The 16,416-nt window shown below is 35.0% G+C and overlaps 1 protein-coding gene across 5 annotated transcripts in view; it reads right to left on the reverse strand.

Moving 5' to 3' along the window:
- Positions 1-16,416, reverse strand: part of RELCH (RAB11 binding and LisH domain, coiled-coil and HEAT repeat containing) — a 75,843-nt gene that overhangs the window by 31,009 nt on the left and 28,418 nt on the right. For 3 of the 5 annotated variants that reach the window (XM_030228872.2, XM_030228867.2, XM_050970684.1), the window contains exons 9-11: positions 12,196-12,271; positions 11,726-11,821; positions 2,977-3,089 (exon numbers count right to left, since the gene is read on the reverse strand). In XM_030228872.2, coding sequence (XP_030084732.2) covers positions 2,977-3,089; positions 11,726-11,821; positions 12,196-12,271 — 285 coding nt within the window. Of the gene's footprint in view, positions 1-2,976; positions 3,090-5,552; positions 5,659-11,725; positions 11,822-12,195; positions 12,272-16,416 lie in introns of those variants that run through there. The other 2 variants (XM_050970683.1, XM_050970685.1) reach the window with 2 other exon arrangements.

The raw sequence follows: 16,416 nt of genomic DNA on the forward strand, positions 1-16,416 counted from the left end.
CAGAGTTTATTATTACTCCTCTGTGAAATGTAAGCCGGAATTAATTTGTTACCATTTCAGTGTCATGTCTAGACTCCTAAATATTTTCTGTACCAATAGCATTCCCTTAAGGTTGAAAGGCAGAGATTCTGCTAGTTATCTTTTAACTCCTTAGAGAACATACTCCATCAAAAAAAGACTCATTCACTTTAAGAATTTTTTAGGAGAAAGATCCTATCAAAATTTGGGGTTTTTTTATCCCAGAATTCTTTATGCCAACAATCAGAGCAAGCTCTTCTGTGTTGTGTGTGTTTGGCTTTTTACCTCTCTGCCACATTCACAGAACTAGGCCTTTGATTAAGGTAAAAAGGAAGGAGAAAAAAATTATTAGATAAGACTCAAGAAATCAACAGCTGATAGCAATATGGAGACAAAAACCTGTGATAATTCTCAGTTCTACTGCAAACAAAATAGGCATTTGAATTACGGTCTCTGGTTCTATACACTGCATCTAATCACAGAACTGGGCAAGAGAATATATATTTTTAAGACATTAGAAAATAGCAGAACAAAGTAATCACTTGAAGTTTTCTGTTTTATAAATGGGATAAAACAAAGTATCTTTTCTTAAATATTTTTTTTAAAGTTCCATGAAATCTCAAAATTAGGTCAGATTTCTTTTTGCCCTGCCTACCATGATGAGAATTTGAAGATATTTCAAAAATATTTTAAAATAAGGTTTAAAATGTTTTACCGCAACCATTTTAACAGCATATAATAACAGTCAGCATTTCAGGGAAAGGAAAGTTGTAAGGATCTGAATAAGAGGTGATTGTAGTAATGTTTTAATCTTGTCCTATTAGAGTCAAACATTAATCTAATTTCTTCATGACTCCTAGCCTCCAAAACCAACATAATTGTAGAAAAAGGAGGTTATGTGAACACATTTTTGTTCCTCAGCTGAACAGAATTTGACAGGCATTTTTAAATGTTGAATGGAACATTAATGAGCAAAGCCATGAGGATACCAGTGGCCTTGTCAAATACAATGTTAGTGTACAAGACTACAGAAATATGCCAAGCACCAAAAGGCATCTCCCATGGGCAAGAGATATAGTCCAGGCTTTCTACATAATTGTTAACATACTTCAGAGAGAATTACGTTAACAAGAAGTATGTTTACAATTTGATATTGTAAAACAAAATACTTCTTTTCATGGGTTAATTCTTAGAAATGCAATGTCACAATTCAGTCTCTCACATTTAGCAAATTAAAAATGTCAACTAATCAGCTGGTACATCCAGGTACAATGTAGTGGGCCTGTACTGTACAGCAGAAGGTAAAAAAGTAACAAGAGATAATTAACATCATTGTTCTGGTGACTAAACCTGAATGTCTTTGCTCACTTCATATTGCATAAGACTTATAAAATATTATTTAAAAGTATTTAGATAAAAACAAAGCATGCATAACACACTTCCATACAAATCTATAAATATAACCTCCCTTTAATTCAGAAAAAGTATGTTCTATTTAATTACTATTCAGAATCTCTTTTATTTCACGGAATCTTAACTGGTTTTCCATCAGATTATGGCACCTTTAAAAGCAATTGTTATTTCTATGTGTGAAAATGTATATTATGTATATGCATGCTTTGTCCTAGAGTTTATGGCAGACTATTTTTCCAAGATTTCTCATGGAAACAGGTATATATATTTTTATATATAAATCTCTAATTTGCAACAAAAATGGAAAAAAATTAAAGGGAAAAAAGATTTTTCTGCTTTTTCTTCTTTCTTAACGGCTGGAAAAGACATGCCTAATGCACCTATTGGGGGATATGAAAAGTCTACTTGATAGGCCACCAATCCTTAACAAATTAATCAGAAGAGACTCCAAGTGACATGTAATTTCCTTCCCCTTCAACCACAAATTATTTTAGTTTCTCAATCCACTGGGACATTTAAAACACTTCAGAAGCAGATTTCTAATGACTCTGAAGTAGAACCAAGACTGCATCTTTTTGTAATTTCAATCTACATGGTGCCACTATGCTACAAGTTGTTTTTGTTTATTTAAGCTTTTTTTTGTCTCCAAAGCCATGGCTTTCAATTATACCTAATCTCCAAATTTTACCATGGGAACGGTTTAGAAAGATGCCTGAACCCTTCAGTTTTGGAGAGTTTCCAAAAGAAATGCTTTCCATCTATTTGATAAAGCCTATTTTGTCTGAAGACAGCCTAGAGCAACAATAGATATAGATGCTTTCCAAAACATCTCTAATGAAAACAATGGAAGAGCTACAGATCAAACATGAAAAGTCATTCCACAGTTAAGAGAAGGAAACATACCAGCTTGGGTACTGTCTTTCAACCTTAAGGATATTCTCATCAAGATTAGTACAAAGTCAGATTTCCTGAGCACTAGGGAAGAATTAATTTCATAGAACAAAAGGTGTAATTTGTTTCAGAAGCTTAACCAAAATGAAACAAAGTCCTTAACACTTGTCAGACCTAGATCACTGCTACGTTCTTCTGATTTTTTATTGCCACCATAGTAATGAGCTATATGTAGAAAGAGCACTATTTTCCTTAAAGAAATGTGGTGGTCATCTGAACAAACATGTAGGTCACTAAGACAGGTTTAAAAAAAAATATAAGCTGTTTTGATTTCTACATCAACCAGTGCTAAGAATTACAATGTTGAAGACCATTTTAACAAAACAGTTTAAAAATAATCTTTAAACAGAAAAAAACCCTGAAATTACACTGTAGCTTACAAGCACATTCTTAAAATTCAGTAACTGGAAGTACAAGTCATGGAAATGGAAAGTCCTGAACTTGGCATAAATTTGTCAACACTATATAAGCAAAACACCAGCTTAAACAAAACTCGTTTAATACCACCCAATAATATCCAATTTTTACTAGTTCTGCTGCTTGCAACGAGAAAAAAGCTCCTGCTTGTCCCATATCACACAAGCGCAAACACACCTTTGCTCATCGTCTGGTCGTTTGATCAAATTGAACAGTATGTGCAGAAGCTGATCTCTCTCTTTGGGTTCAGGATGGAGGCAGGCTGTACACAGGATGAGTGGGATCAATTCCTAAAAAGTTGTGGGTAGGGGAAAACCAAACAAGGTAAAATTGCTTGGGCATACATTCATTTACTGCAAAAGAAACTAAGAAGATAAATCTAAAACCACATAACATGAAAACAGTTAGAAAAGATATTTTGGAGTCCTGATGTCTTATTAAGTGACTTGAGGAAAGTGAAGGTCTATAAAAGTTAGAATTATTTTCCTGCTAGGAAAAAAATCAGCACATGAAATAAAAAGCTGTGCAAAGATTACAATTCACATACGCAGGTCACCTGTAACCAGAATTAGAGGACAATCATGGTTTCAACTGTTTTCACTACCTACTCACAACTATGGAATAAAGCTCCTATGAAAAAAATGCCACGGAGTTAAAGATTAAAATTTCCAATTAAACATCCATACATTTTTGTGCACAAGTTTGAAAAAATAAATATTGAGAAGCATACATTGGTAAAGGTGACTGCAGACAGATTTTGTGTTGACTGACAATTATCTGATTTTTGTAAAGGTTCTGTGATTTTTTTTTTTTTTTTTTTTTTGCATACAAAAGCGATCTCTGAAGCTGAATTTTCTTTTTGGAGCAATTAAAACCCCTTAGAGGAACAAATTACAAAGAAAATACTGTGTAAAACATGGAGAGAAAATATAAGGATCTTCATAGCTAAGGACTCTTCCTTCTAACATGCCTACAAAGCTCATGGTATTCATTCCCAGAAGAAACAAATGTTTCTAAAACATTGTCGGGAAGTCCCTTGACCTTGTTGATGTGAGCTTTTACTCCAACCGAATTTGGAAACCAGACAGTTTTTAAGTGATTGAATATCTTAGAGACAGAAACATCACACTGGGAGGTCAGGAAAAAAAGAACAAGAAAAACCTCAGTGTCTAGAAAAAACACTGGCAAGTAATCTGGAGATTACCTTGCACACCTGCTGTGTACTTTGCAGTAATTTTCAGCAGAAAGACTTCTTGGGAATTATTAGACGTGACAAATGAGCAGGTGACAGTGGGGAACACGTCTAACATTAGTAGGAGAAATTACACAAAACCCGGAAAAACCTGTTGTTGTTTAGAATGATTTTGCAGGGAGGTGCAAATTTCTTCTTGCAGATGTTCAAAGAGACCTAATCGTGATGTTTTTGTGGACCTGTGGAAACACCACTGACAATGTCCTCACTGCTCAACCTGTATTTTCCTAAACAGCAGGAGCTCTGTATTAAACATAGAACAAGACTCCCTTTTAGAGCAGTGCCTAAGCTAGCCAACTCCTGACAAGGTTTTTTTTGGTTTTTTGTTTTTTTTTCATTTTACAAGAATTCTACTCAATGTGCTATTTTACATCTCCAAACATGACTGAGACAACCTAAACTGTATTTTAACATTCTATGATTCTGGAAGATATATTTGTAATATTCAACTCAATTATGATACAGATTAGAGAATTTATGACAGAAGAGTCAATATGGAAATATCCTATCACTTTAAAAAATCTAAAAGGAGAGAAGGAGAAATGAAAAATAAATTTGAATACTTTGAACATTTCCATTTCTTAAATACTTTTAAGAGTAACTGGGGTTGCTTTTAAATAAGTGTAGCACAACACAAAGTAACATGAACTGAAGATGTGCATTAAAGGAACTTTACCAATTAAATTGCATGAAGAACTAAGTAACTTTCTTCAGGTGACCTTCTTTCCCTCTAGAATCTGCATGTTAGATCTCATTATTTTTGGTTACTTAAGATTTTTGCCCATTTAAAGTCATGAGAAGTCAGAGGATTAACTTATTTAACTTCTTTTTTTGGACTGCATAGAATTTTCTCTCTCGCAAACGCCACTTTAATTCAAAAAGACTTGAAAGAATATTACTAAAATAATACCTGCCTCAACACCATTCTAAATACCACTGCTTACAGATTAAACTAAAATCTTTTAAATAGGAAATCTGATTGCAATTTGTAGATACCGAACTATTTAAACTAAATTACTAACATGAAGAACAAAGCTAATTTAAAAACTTAAAGCTAATTATCTGTTACTGTTGTGAAATCTAACTTTCTGAAATCTACTCTAAATTCATATTATTCAACTGCTGTTGCAAGTATTCTTAAATACTCCTATGAAAAACTTTACAAAGAATATACTCCATGAAATGGGACATTCATGGGATTTTTGTTTCATCTGCTGAAACCAATACACTGATTTCAGTTCCTTAGTATGTTTGAGTACCTACTCCAAAACCTCAACTGCTTCCTCAGAGCTACTACTAGATTTTAAAGCAGTACCATGAGGTGGGGTTTTTCTAAGCTTCTTATGGAATTTAAGGAAGTTAACATTGTCTTTTTTCAGCTGAGTCTGCGTGAAAGGTAAACACCTGAGAATATTCACCTAGAAACTACTGCCTTGTGTCTGAAAGGCTAATGAGTAACCTAACAGCACTGACATGGGCAGATCCAAGGCTGGTTCTTTACCTTGCAGCAAGCTGGTTATTATAGCTGACGGAATTAGCTGTATTTTCTCGTCCATTGGTCACATTCTCTCATGCATACTATGGGAGAAGAGAGTGCTCTCTGCATCGCTGCATCAGGGCTTCTACAGCTCCTTCTATTAATAGGAGTGGAGAAACAGTGAGAAGTCTTGAACAATGTTTTCTGTGCTCCCTAAAGCCCTCAGGGACAGGAAGGTAAAACTGGAAGCAAAGGGGACTGTGGCACAAGAAGAACAAAACTGCTCTACAGAAGGATCAAACAGGTCAAGGGAAGTCTCCCAAAGACTTATAAGGGGCAGATTCTCCTCCAGACATTCAGGAGCATTAAGAAAAAAAACCAACGTACTGGTAAGTTTGAGCTCATTTCTTCCTGGTGCTAAGGGTCATGCCTTTGATGTAGATTTGTTTGACAAAGCTCAGATTTTTCATTCTTGAAACCAGCAGAGAAGCTATAGGAAGTAGCAATATTCCAATAAAACACAGTAAGATTAATATTTGGCTGTTTAGATTCAAGAGAAAAGTTCACAATATGGTACTGGAGACTCTATATAATTATTAATAATCAAGGAATGGACTTCCAGTGCTATTTGAAACACTCTGCATTCCTTGGGAAGGAATACCACTTGTGCTGACAGTCATAAAGCAAGAATTTAAGTTTCAAAAAAACACAACAACTCTCCCTCTATTTAATTTGGGAACTTTCCTAAACATCCTTTTCATCCCCAAAGCCCTTCTTTTCTCTTTTGCCTTTGAGTTCAGAACATGACTTTTGATAGTTCATATCTGTGTTAGTCAATAGGAGTGACCAGTGACTCATGACCATAGCAAGAAGAGTGACTTCCAGAGTTTTGATACTGTTTTCCCATTAGATTCCAAGCAGACTGACATCATAACATTGTTGGCACTTTCAGATTGATGCAAAAAAACATTATGTATCACAGGTCCCATCTCTACTATTGAAAAGCCAAATTCCAGTCTGAGGTAGTTTATACCCATGAGCTACCCAGATGCAGAATGGAGAAGAAGAAGATATTTTGGTTTTACTGTGAGAGAAGCTACATACAGGTGACTGACAGACAATGCTCTGAGGCTGACCTGACACACTGCACAGGAGAAACGAAACAGTCCATCTTCCCTCAGCTCTGCTTCTCTGTAACTCTCCATGTAGGTCTCTCCAAAGAAAAATTCACATTTTTCTCACCATAGTATCTCCAGACAACTTCTTCCTAACTTACAACAACTTGTTCCATTACCTTTAAAGGGGATTCACTATTTGAGTTATGAATAAAGGCAACATTTACATGGACATACAGAGTAGCTCTCATTTCATTATGGACAAAAGAACATGGCTTTTTAATAGTAATTAGTACCATCTAAACTATATGCCTACAGTTCCTCCTACATATTAAAAGTATTACAACAAAATATTAAACTTTGGGTTTTTAAAATGCATCATATAGTGAGCATCTCCGAAGGTAGCAAAGACTTTTCTGCCAGTGCCGTTTCCATCATTATAATAATGTTTTGCTAAACATTCCAACGAGTCTTCTTCTCTTACTGCTCTCACTAATTACTGTGTTCTTGCTGAATTTGTATAAGCAAAATAATTATCTCAAAGAACAAATTTAACTAGTGCTAAGTGTCAGACTGGTTATTTCAGTAGGTTCAAATAATAATATTTTATTAATCCAAATATTAATGTATTAATATTGCAGACAACAATATATAAACCAGGATGACATAATAAATTATGTTAAAGTGTGCCTTTTAATCTTCTTTAATAGTCAATGCTTATATCGTGAACCAATACTGTGTTAAAATTATTCTGTAACTTAGCATCTGACAGCAAGTAAATAAAATGAAATAATCTTATTGTCTGCAACTGAAATAGCTGCAGGTACCAACAAAACACTGATAGGAACTGTCTTGGGCAAGAATGTATTTAAAGTTCCAAATTAATTCTTTTAGTTTTGAAATGAAAAAAAAAAAATAATCATAGGATTACCGCATGACTCAAAAACTTTGTGCTACTAATCTTACCAATATTAAAATCACAGCTCTAATTACACACAGCTCTTTCCTGGGGTGAGACTATTATTCCAGGATCCAAAGTAAGCCTCTCAGAGATCTCAAAGGGATGCTTTTACATAAGAATCAATGGTAGGGTGTGGGTGTGAAAAGACTTTCTATTTTGTCAGTATCTACTGTTTATTTGAAAACACACATATAAAAGTTTGTGATACAACAAAAGCTGGTAATTCAATTCATAAACATCAAATTCAACTCCTCGCACCCATGAACTATCTAAGCATTACAGACAAAGTGCTGAAAGACATTGGCTTTCAGACTAGAGATGAAAAGGATACTCTATGAGACTGAGTATTTTACTCAAAGGAAACTGCACTAGGCCCTCAATATTGAGCAGAAGGGAACTAAAGGACTCAAAAAATGGTTATGTCTCATGTGCATCCTCACCCCCGAACAAAACAGCCCTGCAAGCCAAACCCAGCACTGCATGTATACCAGAAAAGGACCAGCAAACAGGCTGTGGTCAGTATTACCCCTCTTTTTTAGAAACACAATCTTCAGAAGTCTACTGCAATTTAAGTTTTACAGAGTTACAAAGTATTGTAATAGTTCATTCAGATTTCTTTATTCTCTCCTATAATGGGAAATTCAAGTGGTCATCCAGAAGATATCGACAACTGACAATTTTCATGCCCAGAAACTCAGGTTTATGTATCTTTATCCATATCCAACCGTATGAAATCTGCTAGACACAACCCCTGGAAGCAAACAATTAAGTATACTGCCAAGATCTGACACAGTCTTCTTTTGCATTTCTTTTACAAAGCCAGTATTTTATGGCTTTTAAAGCATAAGACTGAGATGAAAATTTATAATAAGATACTCAACTCTACAATGTTTTAAGAGACATGCCAGACACAATTAAAGTGTCTTGGTGATACTTATGTGCAGTTACTGCACATTAATGTGATTATTTTCAATCTACAGTGGAGATCTAATAGAGTTGAGAATGGCATCAATTCAGAGCCTGAAGATTTAACATCATCTTTGCTTCAACTTCACAAACAAATAAAAGCAAAACTCTATTCTCAACATTTTGAACTCTCTATAAATAACAGCTTCTCAGTATAACTATTTAGTGGTGCATATTTAGTAGACCACTATCATGATTGTGCTAAGTTTGCATGACACAAAAGAAGTGAAAGACTAACACTAGAATAATAGGCGAGATGAAAGATGTAAATAATTAAATAAAAGTGCTGATTAGGAACAAGAGTAATAAGATCTTAAGCAAAAAGTTTACTCTGGGCCAAACTCCATTAAAGGATTATATACTGCCGAGTATGGAAGCTGTATGCACAAACAAGGTAACTCTTGTTTCCTGGCAAAACCATTGACTTTCACATCTTAGAAAGTGTGAAAAATGAGTATTGCACTGATTAGTTATTACAAAAATTTTAAAAGACTGCTTCTCTCTAATTACATTTCAGCCAGAGGAATTTTTCTGTGGTACATCTGTTAACAAATAGAAGGTGTCTGATTTTACTTTTGCAATTTTTTGGTTGTCAGTGTATTTTAAATGGTAAAATGGTAAATGAGAAAGCAGATTCCAATGCAGACCAATTTTTATGAACCCAAGGTGCTCATCTTCAAGAAGTATTGTCACAGACTGCACCCCAAACAATGGGCTTTTTTTTTAAGCATTGGCTTTTAGCATTTGTTACTGGTCATTCCACTTAACTGTTACTTGGATTGCAACATCTCCTTTATTTGTGACTGCATTCATACACAAACCTAAATATTGACATACATGTTTTCAGGGAGTTAAGATAACCTAGATGTTAGAGACGAAAACAAAATTTAATTTACTTGTTGTTACATGAATTTTGATGATTATGAATTGCTTTGAGGAAATTTTCCTGTATGATGCATTATTGATTTGAACTGCTTTTTTCAGAAACAATTAAAATTATTCCCTCAGCCACCCTAGTCAATACTATGTCTTTCCTTATTACCTTCCATTGGAACCTAAACTACAGACACCGAAAAACAATTAAAGCTGCACCAATACACAAAAATAAATAATTTCAGAAATGTCAACTATAATATTTGCCAGAACACTTACTAGTGGATCAGGCAGGCTGCTACTGACCTTAAGATGCTTAAAAGCATAGAAAAAAAGGCTTCTGAATCTCTGATAAAGGACAATAACCACTGAGAGACTGTCAGCCTCTGCAAACTCAGTTTCTCCGAAATGCAGATGCACAGCCTGTAATTTTCAACTGAAGATTTTGCAAGCAATTTCAACATGACTGATGCTTAAAGAAGAAAGACATTTCAGGGAGTCATCAAAAAATTACGTTTAACTCTCATCCTCAGATATTGATAGTGTAAGATCTTAAATACTACCATTCTTCTTGTTTCAGAACAGACTCCATTGTGCTCTGAACCTTTTACACGTCTTTCTCAAATTAGTGATCTTTAGGTATATTTTTACGCCACTTCTCTGTGCAAAAGTCTCATTATAAGGTTGTTTATGGACAAGACTCAAAGTTATACCTCGTTGAAGACAGCCTAGTTCTTAGGTTAGATTTTCATAATTTGATTAGGATAAATACTGACAGATAGACTACCCAACTTTTCCTTCAAGTACCATGACTACATCAGAAAGAACATTAAAATAGTTATAGCAAAAGGTGGCAGGGAACTAAAATAAGGTATTTTTAAAACAAATTTCTATTACTGAAACATTAACCATCCCATGTAATCCAATTACTCAATTGTGATTTGCGGCTTTTTCAATTAAACTGAAGCAGATAATTTAAGGCAAAAATACATGTAATCAAAAGCAATTTCTATTGTAAAACAACCTAGGAAAGAACCAAATAGGGAAACAGACTAAAAGATCACAAAAATATTCAATACATTACACAGATTATGCTAAAAGCTGTGAAAAGGAGTCAAAACACCACATCCTGCCAAGCAGAAGGAAGGAAAGGAATAAATAAGGAATCAGAAATTAAGCACTGATCCAGGAACATTCACAGAATTATTGTGAAAGACAGAAGCACTTCCAGAGCACCCAGTTAACACCCCCACCCCCTCAAAAAAAAAAAAAAAGCCTTTTATGAATTTTCAAACCATAGCACATATCTCAAGTTCACCGTGTCAGCTGCCGATAATTACTTGTATGGTATAAAAATTTTAGATTACAGGATCAGTACAAATTTCTTGAGGAATTTTCAAAGCCTTAAAATGAATTTATGCAAAACACATGACTAAGTCTACCATACTGTAGGTCCTGTCAACAAGGACTAAAACTTGCTCATGTTATTTCAAACCCTTTATTTCAGTGTCAACTACAAAGACACTGAATTTCTGTTTGGTATTTCTTCAGCTTTTGGGTTTTTTTTTTACATATTTGGTAATGTGCAATATTTACACAAAGCAAAACAAAACCAGCCACATTTTTTTTCCTTCCTTTTGTGTGCTATATAGCATGAATGATTATGCAAACCATCACCTTCAGTTACATTCAAAATACACATTATGCATTTATAATTTTTAGTCATTCTCATTTTAAAGTTAAGAAAAACATACAAGCAAGATTGCTAATTTTCTTATGAAGGGGTATTTTTGATGAACCTTTACTTGGCTGATACATGGAGCTTCCAAGAAAAGACATTAAAATAATTTGTTTGTTGAAAATTATTTTTGTTGAAGTATGTAGTGCTGCAAAAGAACCTGAACATTTTTGCTTATTTAAACTGACAGACAAAATAAATGAAACAATGTTTGAACTTATAGCCCCTGTTTTTACAACGCACATTGTTATGGTCTTCCCTAACAAAAACATTTATGCTACCACAAACAGATGGACCTACAGTAACAGTCTTGCTGGATGCTAATGGGTGCCTTAAGCAGAGGAAGGAATATTAGAATACCATGTGGGTTTACTGAACTCACCTGACAGAGGTGTAAAACCATTTTCTAGGAGCAGAGATGCATGCACAAAAGTAAGAACATGATTGCAAGTAATAGACTTCCATCAAATTAGACACAGCATCTTCAAAATTAACAACAAAATAGTGTGATGAAAATAAAATGTAAAATTTCAGGGTTCCTCACCTCCCGCTTCGCAAGCAGCACATTAGGGACAATATGAGGCAGGCAGCGTCCCAGCATTAACATGACACTTTTCTCACTGTCTGCAATCCGAGATACCTAGAAAACCAAGTTGCTTGTTTGCTTTTTTTAGAAGCACAGGAACAGAAAAATACATTTTGAAAGGAATAATAAAAATTGCAGCAGGCTCATCACCTACCAGAAAAGTATTTAATTTATTACTATACATTAAGCTGTAAGTTTTTTATGTGTCAATAATTTCAAAAGCATGAGTAGTGACTCAAAGTTCCCAGTAATTACACCTCTATCACTAGTTTTCATATTTAGCATAAAATCTGAGAACATATCTTTATTTCTTAACTTTCATGCACATAGATTCATCTTTCCATGTCTTGTTTCAAAGCAATTATTGTTTAACTATTGCTGCCATGCAAAATGAAGGATCTTTTAGTTTATGTCAACTGGAAATATACCTCTGATCCCAAACGGCTGTCTGCTGACATCCGACAGAAAGACAGTAGTGCTTGATGGAAAGCTGGTGACAATTTCCTGAAATATCACCAAAAAGGGAGAGGGAGAAGAAAGCACAAATCAGAAAGGTGATGAAGCGAGTCCTTTCACTCTGGTTTAATCAGCTAGGTAAAATGACACCCAGAAAGTGTGTTTAAGTGATTCATACTACAAAAGTTTTAAAATTATCTTTGACTTTTAGGGTATTTAGCTTGTAGCAAGAAAAAACCCTGAGTGTCCTAATTAAGACGCTAGTTTTAGTTCCAAAAAATACAACATCTTTCAAACTGCTGCACAGACAAAAAAAGGACTAAAGCATGAAGAAAAGGAAGCTTAGGCAATACAAGAGGAAGCTTACAATTATGCAAACAGGGTGGGGCGGGTGCAGAAATCACATGAAACAATATTTTTGCTTAATGCTCTGATTCTGCAAATTGCACAAAAGCATTTGAGTAGTCAGTCAAGTTACGAGCTTCAGGGTTAAATAGTGTTTGCTCAACTGCCACTTTGGGATCTAACTTTGGGTTCAAACGCTGCCACAACCTCAAAATCAATCTTAAACTGGTGTCCAAGCCATCTGCACAGGCACTGCCTCATGGCCACATCCAGCACCAGCCAATGCAGCCGAGCTACTCAACGCCTTAAGCATCCATATCAAACCTCGATAAAAGCTTCAAAACAGCTGTGTCTGAAGAAGGCACTTTGGCAGAAATGTTCTCAGAAAGCAATTACTGACCACTACCTCAAACAGGCAAGCAGCAGCACCCTATTATTTCCAGCAATGACAACTTCCTCTACTTTATCGAGGCCTTGTACTTAGATGCTAATCTAACACTGCTTCATCCACTATGTTTAAAGAAGAAAGACAACATCTGTCTTCCAAAATATGCACAGAAAGCATCTCGCCTATTTCCATCATCTGCTGTTTGAGTCCTCTAATGACATTGAGAGGAGGCAGCTCCTATTTTTTATGTGGAAATTGGTAACACCTTTGAACACTCAAAAATACACACAAGTGCACAAAATCCAACACACAAACGATTATGTGCATGGACATACATTTAGACTGAAGAGATTGAAACTTAATACTTCTTGCAGTAAATACATCATCATTCACCCTTTTATAACTGAAAAAGCCCATTAAGAATCAAAGCTCTTACTTACAATTAATTAAACTAATTCAAGAGGACATCAATAAATATACCAGTTTTCCTCTTCTCACTATTTAGAAAATTATGATAAATAAGAATTTTTATTTATTGCTTGAAATATTTTTTTAACAGTATGGATTTTTGAAGTATATTTTAAATTTTAATGAAGGAAGCTTGTTTTAATTCTATTCAGCTTGGTTTTGTGCAAGGTTCACTTTAAAAAGTTACTAAACTACTTAAACAGTAGCAAGTTGTAAAAGACCTCTTTCACAATATGTTAGTCCTTATGCTGTAAAATATTCTTGAGTGACAGATTTACAGACTCTACTCAACACTACAGAGTTTTTTTTACACTGGGAGAACATTAGCAGGCATTGCAAAGCAGCAGCTTAACATTAAAACAGAGGCAAGGCCTTGGCAAGCCCTTTGCCCAGTCTGTCCTTCAACCTGGCATTCATTTTACAGAAAAATCAGACCCATTCCCACTCGGAATTCTAATTAAAATCCTACATAAGGGCAAAGTGCAGAGAATGAAAAGTAAGTATGACAATGTGTCACCCAATTTCCCTGTGGGTTAAATAACAGCAAGCTCTGGGTAGCATGGATCCTCTTACAATTGCTGGCTATACTTGGAGTGCAGAAAGCTTCTCCTTAGTGAAGTCTCACAAAATCCTTGATTGCTATGCTGGACAAAAACAATAAAAGACCAAGGCCTCTTGCACACACGTCTGTGGCAAATCTCTTCAAGGGCCAACAGATGCCAGCAGTGAAGACGTCCGAATATAAGAAAGTACAATGCATAAAAAGCCCAGGCACTCCTATTCTATTCTATAGAACTCTGGGACAAAAGAGTCAATTAATTCAAAAAGCCAGGAGTGCTGTATACAGAAAACACCTTGTATTTGGTGCAAATTACCACACACCTCAAATTAGTTGAATAAACACATGTGGTGCAGTCTATTTAAACCACTGCTAGTGCTTTGCACTGCCATCTGTTAACTGAGGCATTTTTCCAACAGTGGTCATGTCCTCATTTGCCAGCATGCATGCACAGCTGCTCTGAGTGCAGTCACACAAGGCAGGCTCACTTCCCCTTCTCTCTTCCCATATGGGCAAGATTTATGCCAAGAAAACACTCTGTAGATACAGTAGTAATGATCTTGTCTTTTAGGATAGAGTCTTAGTTTTAACCCTTCTTGGTACATTCTGAGTAAATGATAGCAATTGTCTTCTATAAATAAACATGGATTGAAATCAATAAATATCCAGCACGTCCATTGTGCTGCTTCTCCCGCAAATCTCAAAACATTTAACAAATAATCTATTTATTCAGTGAGAAAAATTACTGCATTATTACAAACCTAGGGCATAATCCAGGAAGAAAATTTAGTACTAGATACAGGTCTATAAAACACTGTATCGAATATGCTTTCCTTTGACCCTTTGCTGACATATTAAGCCCAACTCAGAGTACAAAAATAGCTACATATTACACATGAATTATTTATTTCTGCAGTGAACTGCATTTGAGGAGACTTGTGAACTCCATGGGGATTCACGGCTTCATTGAACTACTTTTCACATAAATCTATGCTCAGTTATAGTTAAAACATCTGTCGGCAAATGAGACTAGAGAACAAATGCTGTTCTTCTAGTCTCTGCTGTCATGAATTCCACTGGAAATACACAGTTCATTCCTCACTCAGTGATTTAATCCTATTTTGATATACACCCTCACTATCCTGAAACCATCAATCTAATATTCATGCACTTAATGCCATCCAGCACTCACCATTAATCTGAGCAAGAAGAAACTTGCAACAAGCCAAATGAAAGTAGGCAGACAAGTATATAGCAACAGCTTGAAGTTTTGATTACTACATAGTTTGGATTTTTAGCTAGGATATGAAAGAAACTTAAAAAGAAAAAAATCTGGAAAGCTTAAACCGAACCACTGACCACTTCCCAGAAAAATGTAAGCTGTTCTACTTTCCTGTTAAACACTAGTATAGTCAACTAAGAGAGAAGAAATTTGTTATGTGACTCCAAAGTATTAAATTCAGAAATCAGAAATCTTTCTTCCTGTCCAATTCTAAAAGTTAAGATATCACTGAAAAAGTAGCCCTGACTCTAGAAGTTAGTGCAAGAAGTAAGAAAACTCAGAAAAAGCAGAATTCTTAGCGTTTGTAAGAAAAGGTAATTACTAGCAGGGTTAGCAATTCCTTTTTTTCAGGTGTTCCTTTTCTCCACCCCACTACAAGCTTGCATTTATTTTTCCATCTGCACAAAATGTCACAGAGATTTCTACTTGGTATTTTCAGACAGAAAGATAATTCTAGAAGCAAATTACAGTATCAAAACCAGCAAAAGCTTGCTAAGGGACAAAAGATAAAGCAGGATGGCTGCCTGCTTCCCTACAAACAGCAAGAGTAAGATCATAAGGTGAGCTACTTGCTTATCTTTGTCTGCAGTGGTAGCAACTACAAGTTGTACATACCCTCATTATGTTTGTAGACCATGTTACTCCTGCTAACTACAGTGGTTTATCTACCACTTAATGAACAAATCACCTCTCTTTTTCACTATAGAAACACTTTTACAGGTTAAAAGGGCTTTCTCAAGAACACTTATAAGCACAAACTCAGTCTCCAAGTAAAACACAACACAAATACCCTAATTTAGTTAAAAGAATCATGGCTACCCAGTGAAGGCTTGCCCCAAAATGAAAACTCAAAAAAGCAGTATGACATCAGATACTTTTCTGATAATTACAAAATAAGTAAACAAAAAATAGTACTGCTCTCTAGGAGAGTTATACACATCTATGCAGAAAAAGCAAAAAAGTTTCCCAACAACTCTTCAAGTAGAAGAGAATTTTTAAATTAAAACTTAGAAGAGAACAGAACTCTATTACCTTCCCATTCACTATTCTGATTTCACCTATTTTTTTGTTGCAAAAAACAGGGCTGGGTTTAGAAACAAGTAGAAATTGAAAAGAATTTTTGAAATTTAATACCAAAACTGTAAGTTAGT

The sequence above is a fragment of the Serinus canaria genome, chromosome 2 (assembly GCF_022539315.1).
Source record: "Serinus canaria isolate serCan28SL12 chromosome 2, serCan2020, whole genome shotgun sequence".
Taxonomy (NCBI): domain Eukaryota; kingdom Metazoa; phylum Chordata; class Aves; order Passeriformes; family Fringillidae; genus Serinus; species Serinus canaria.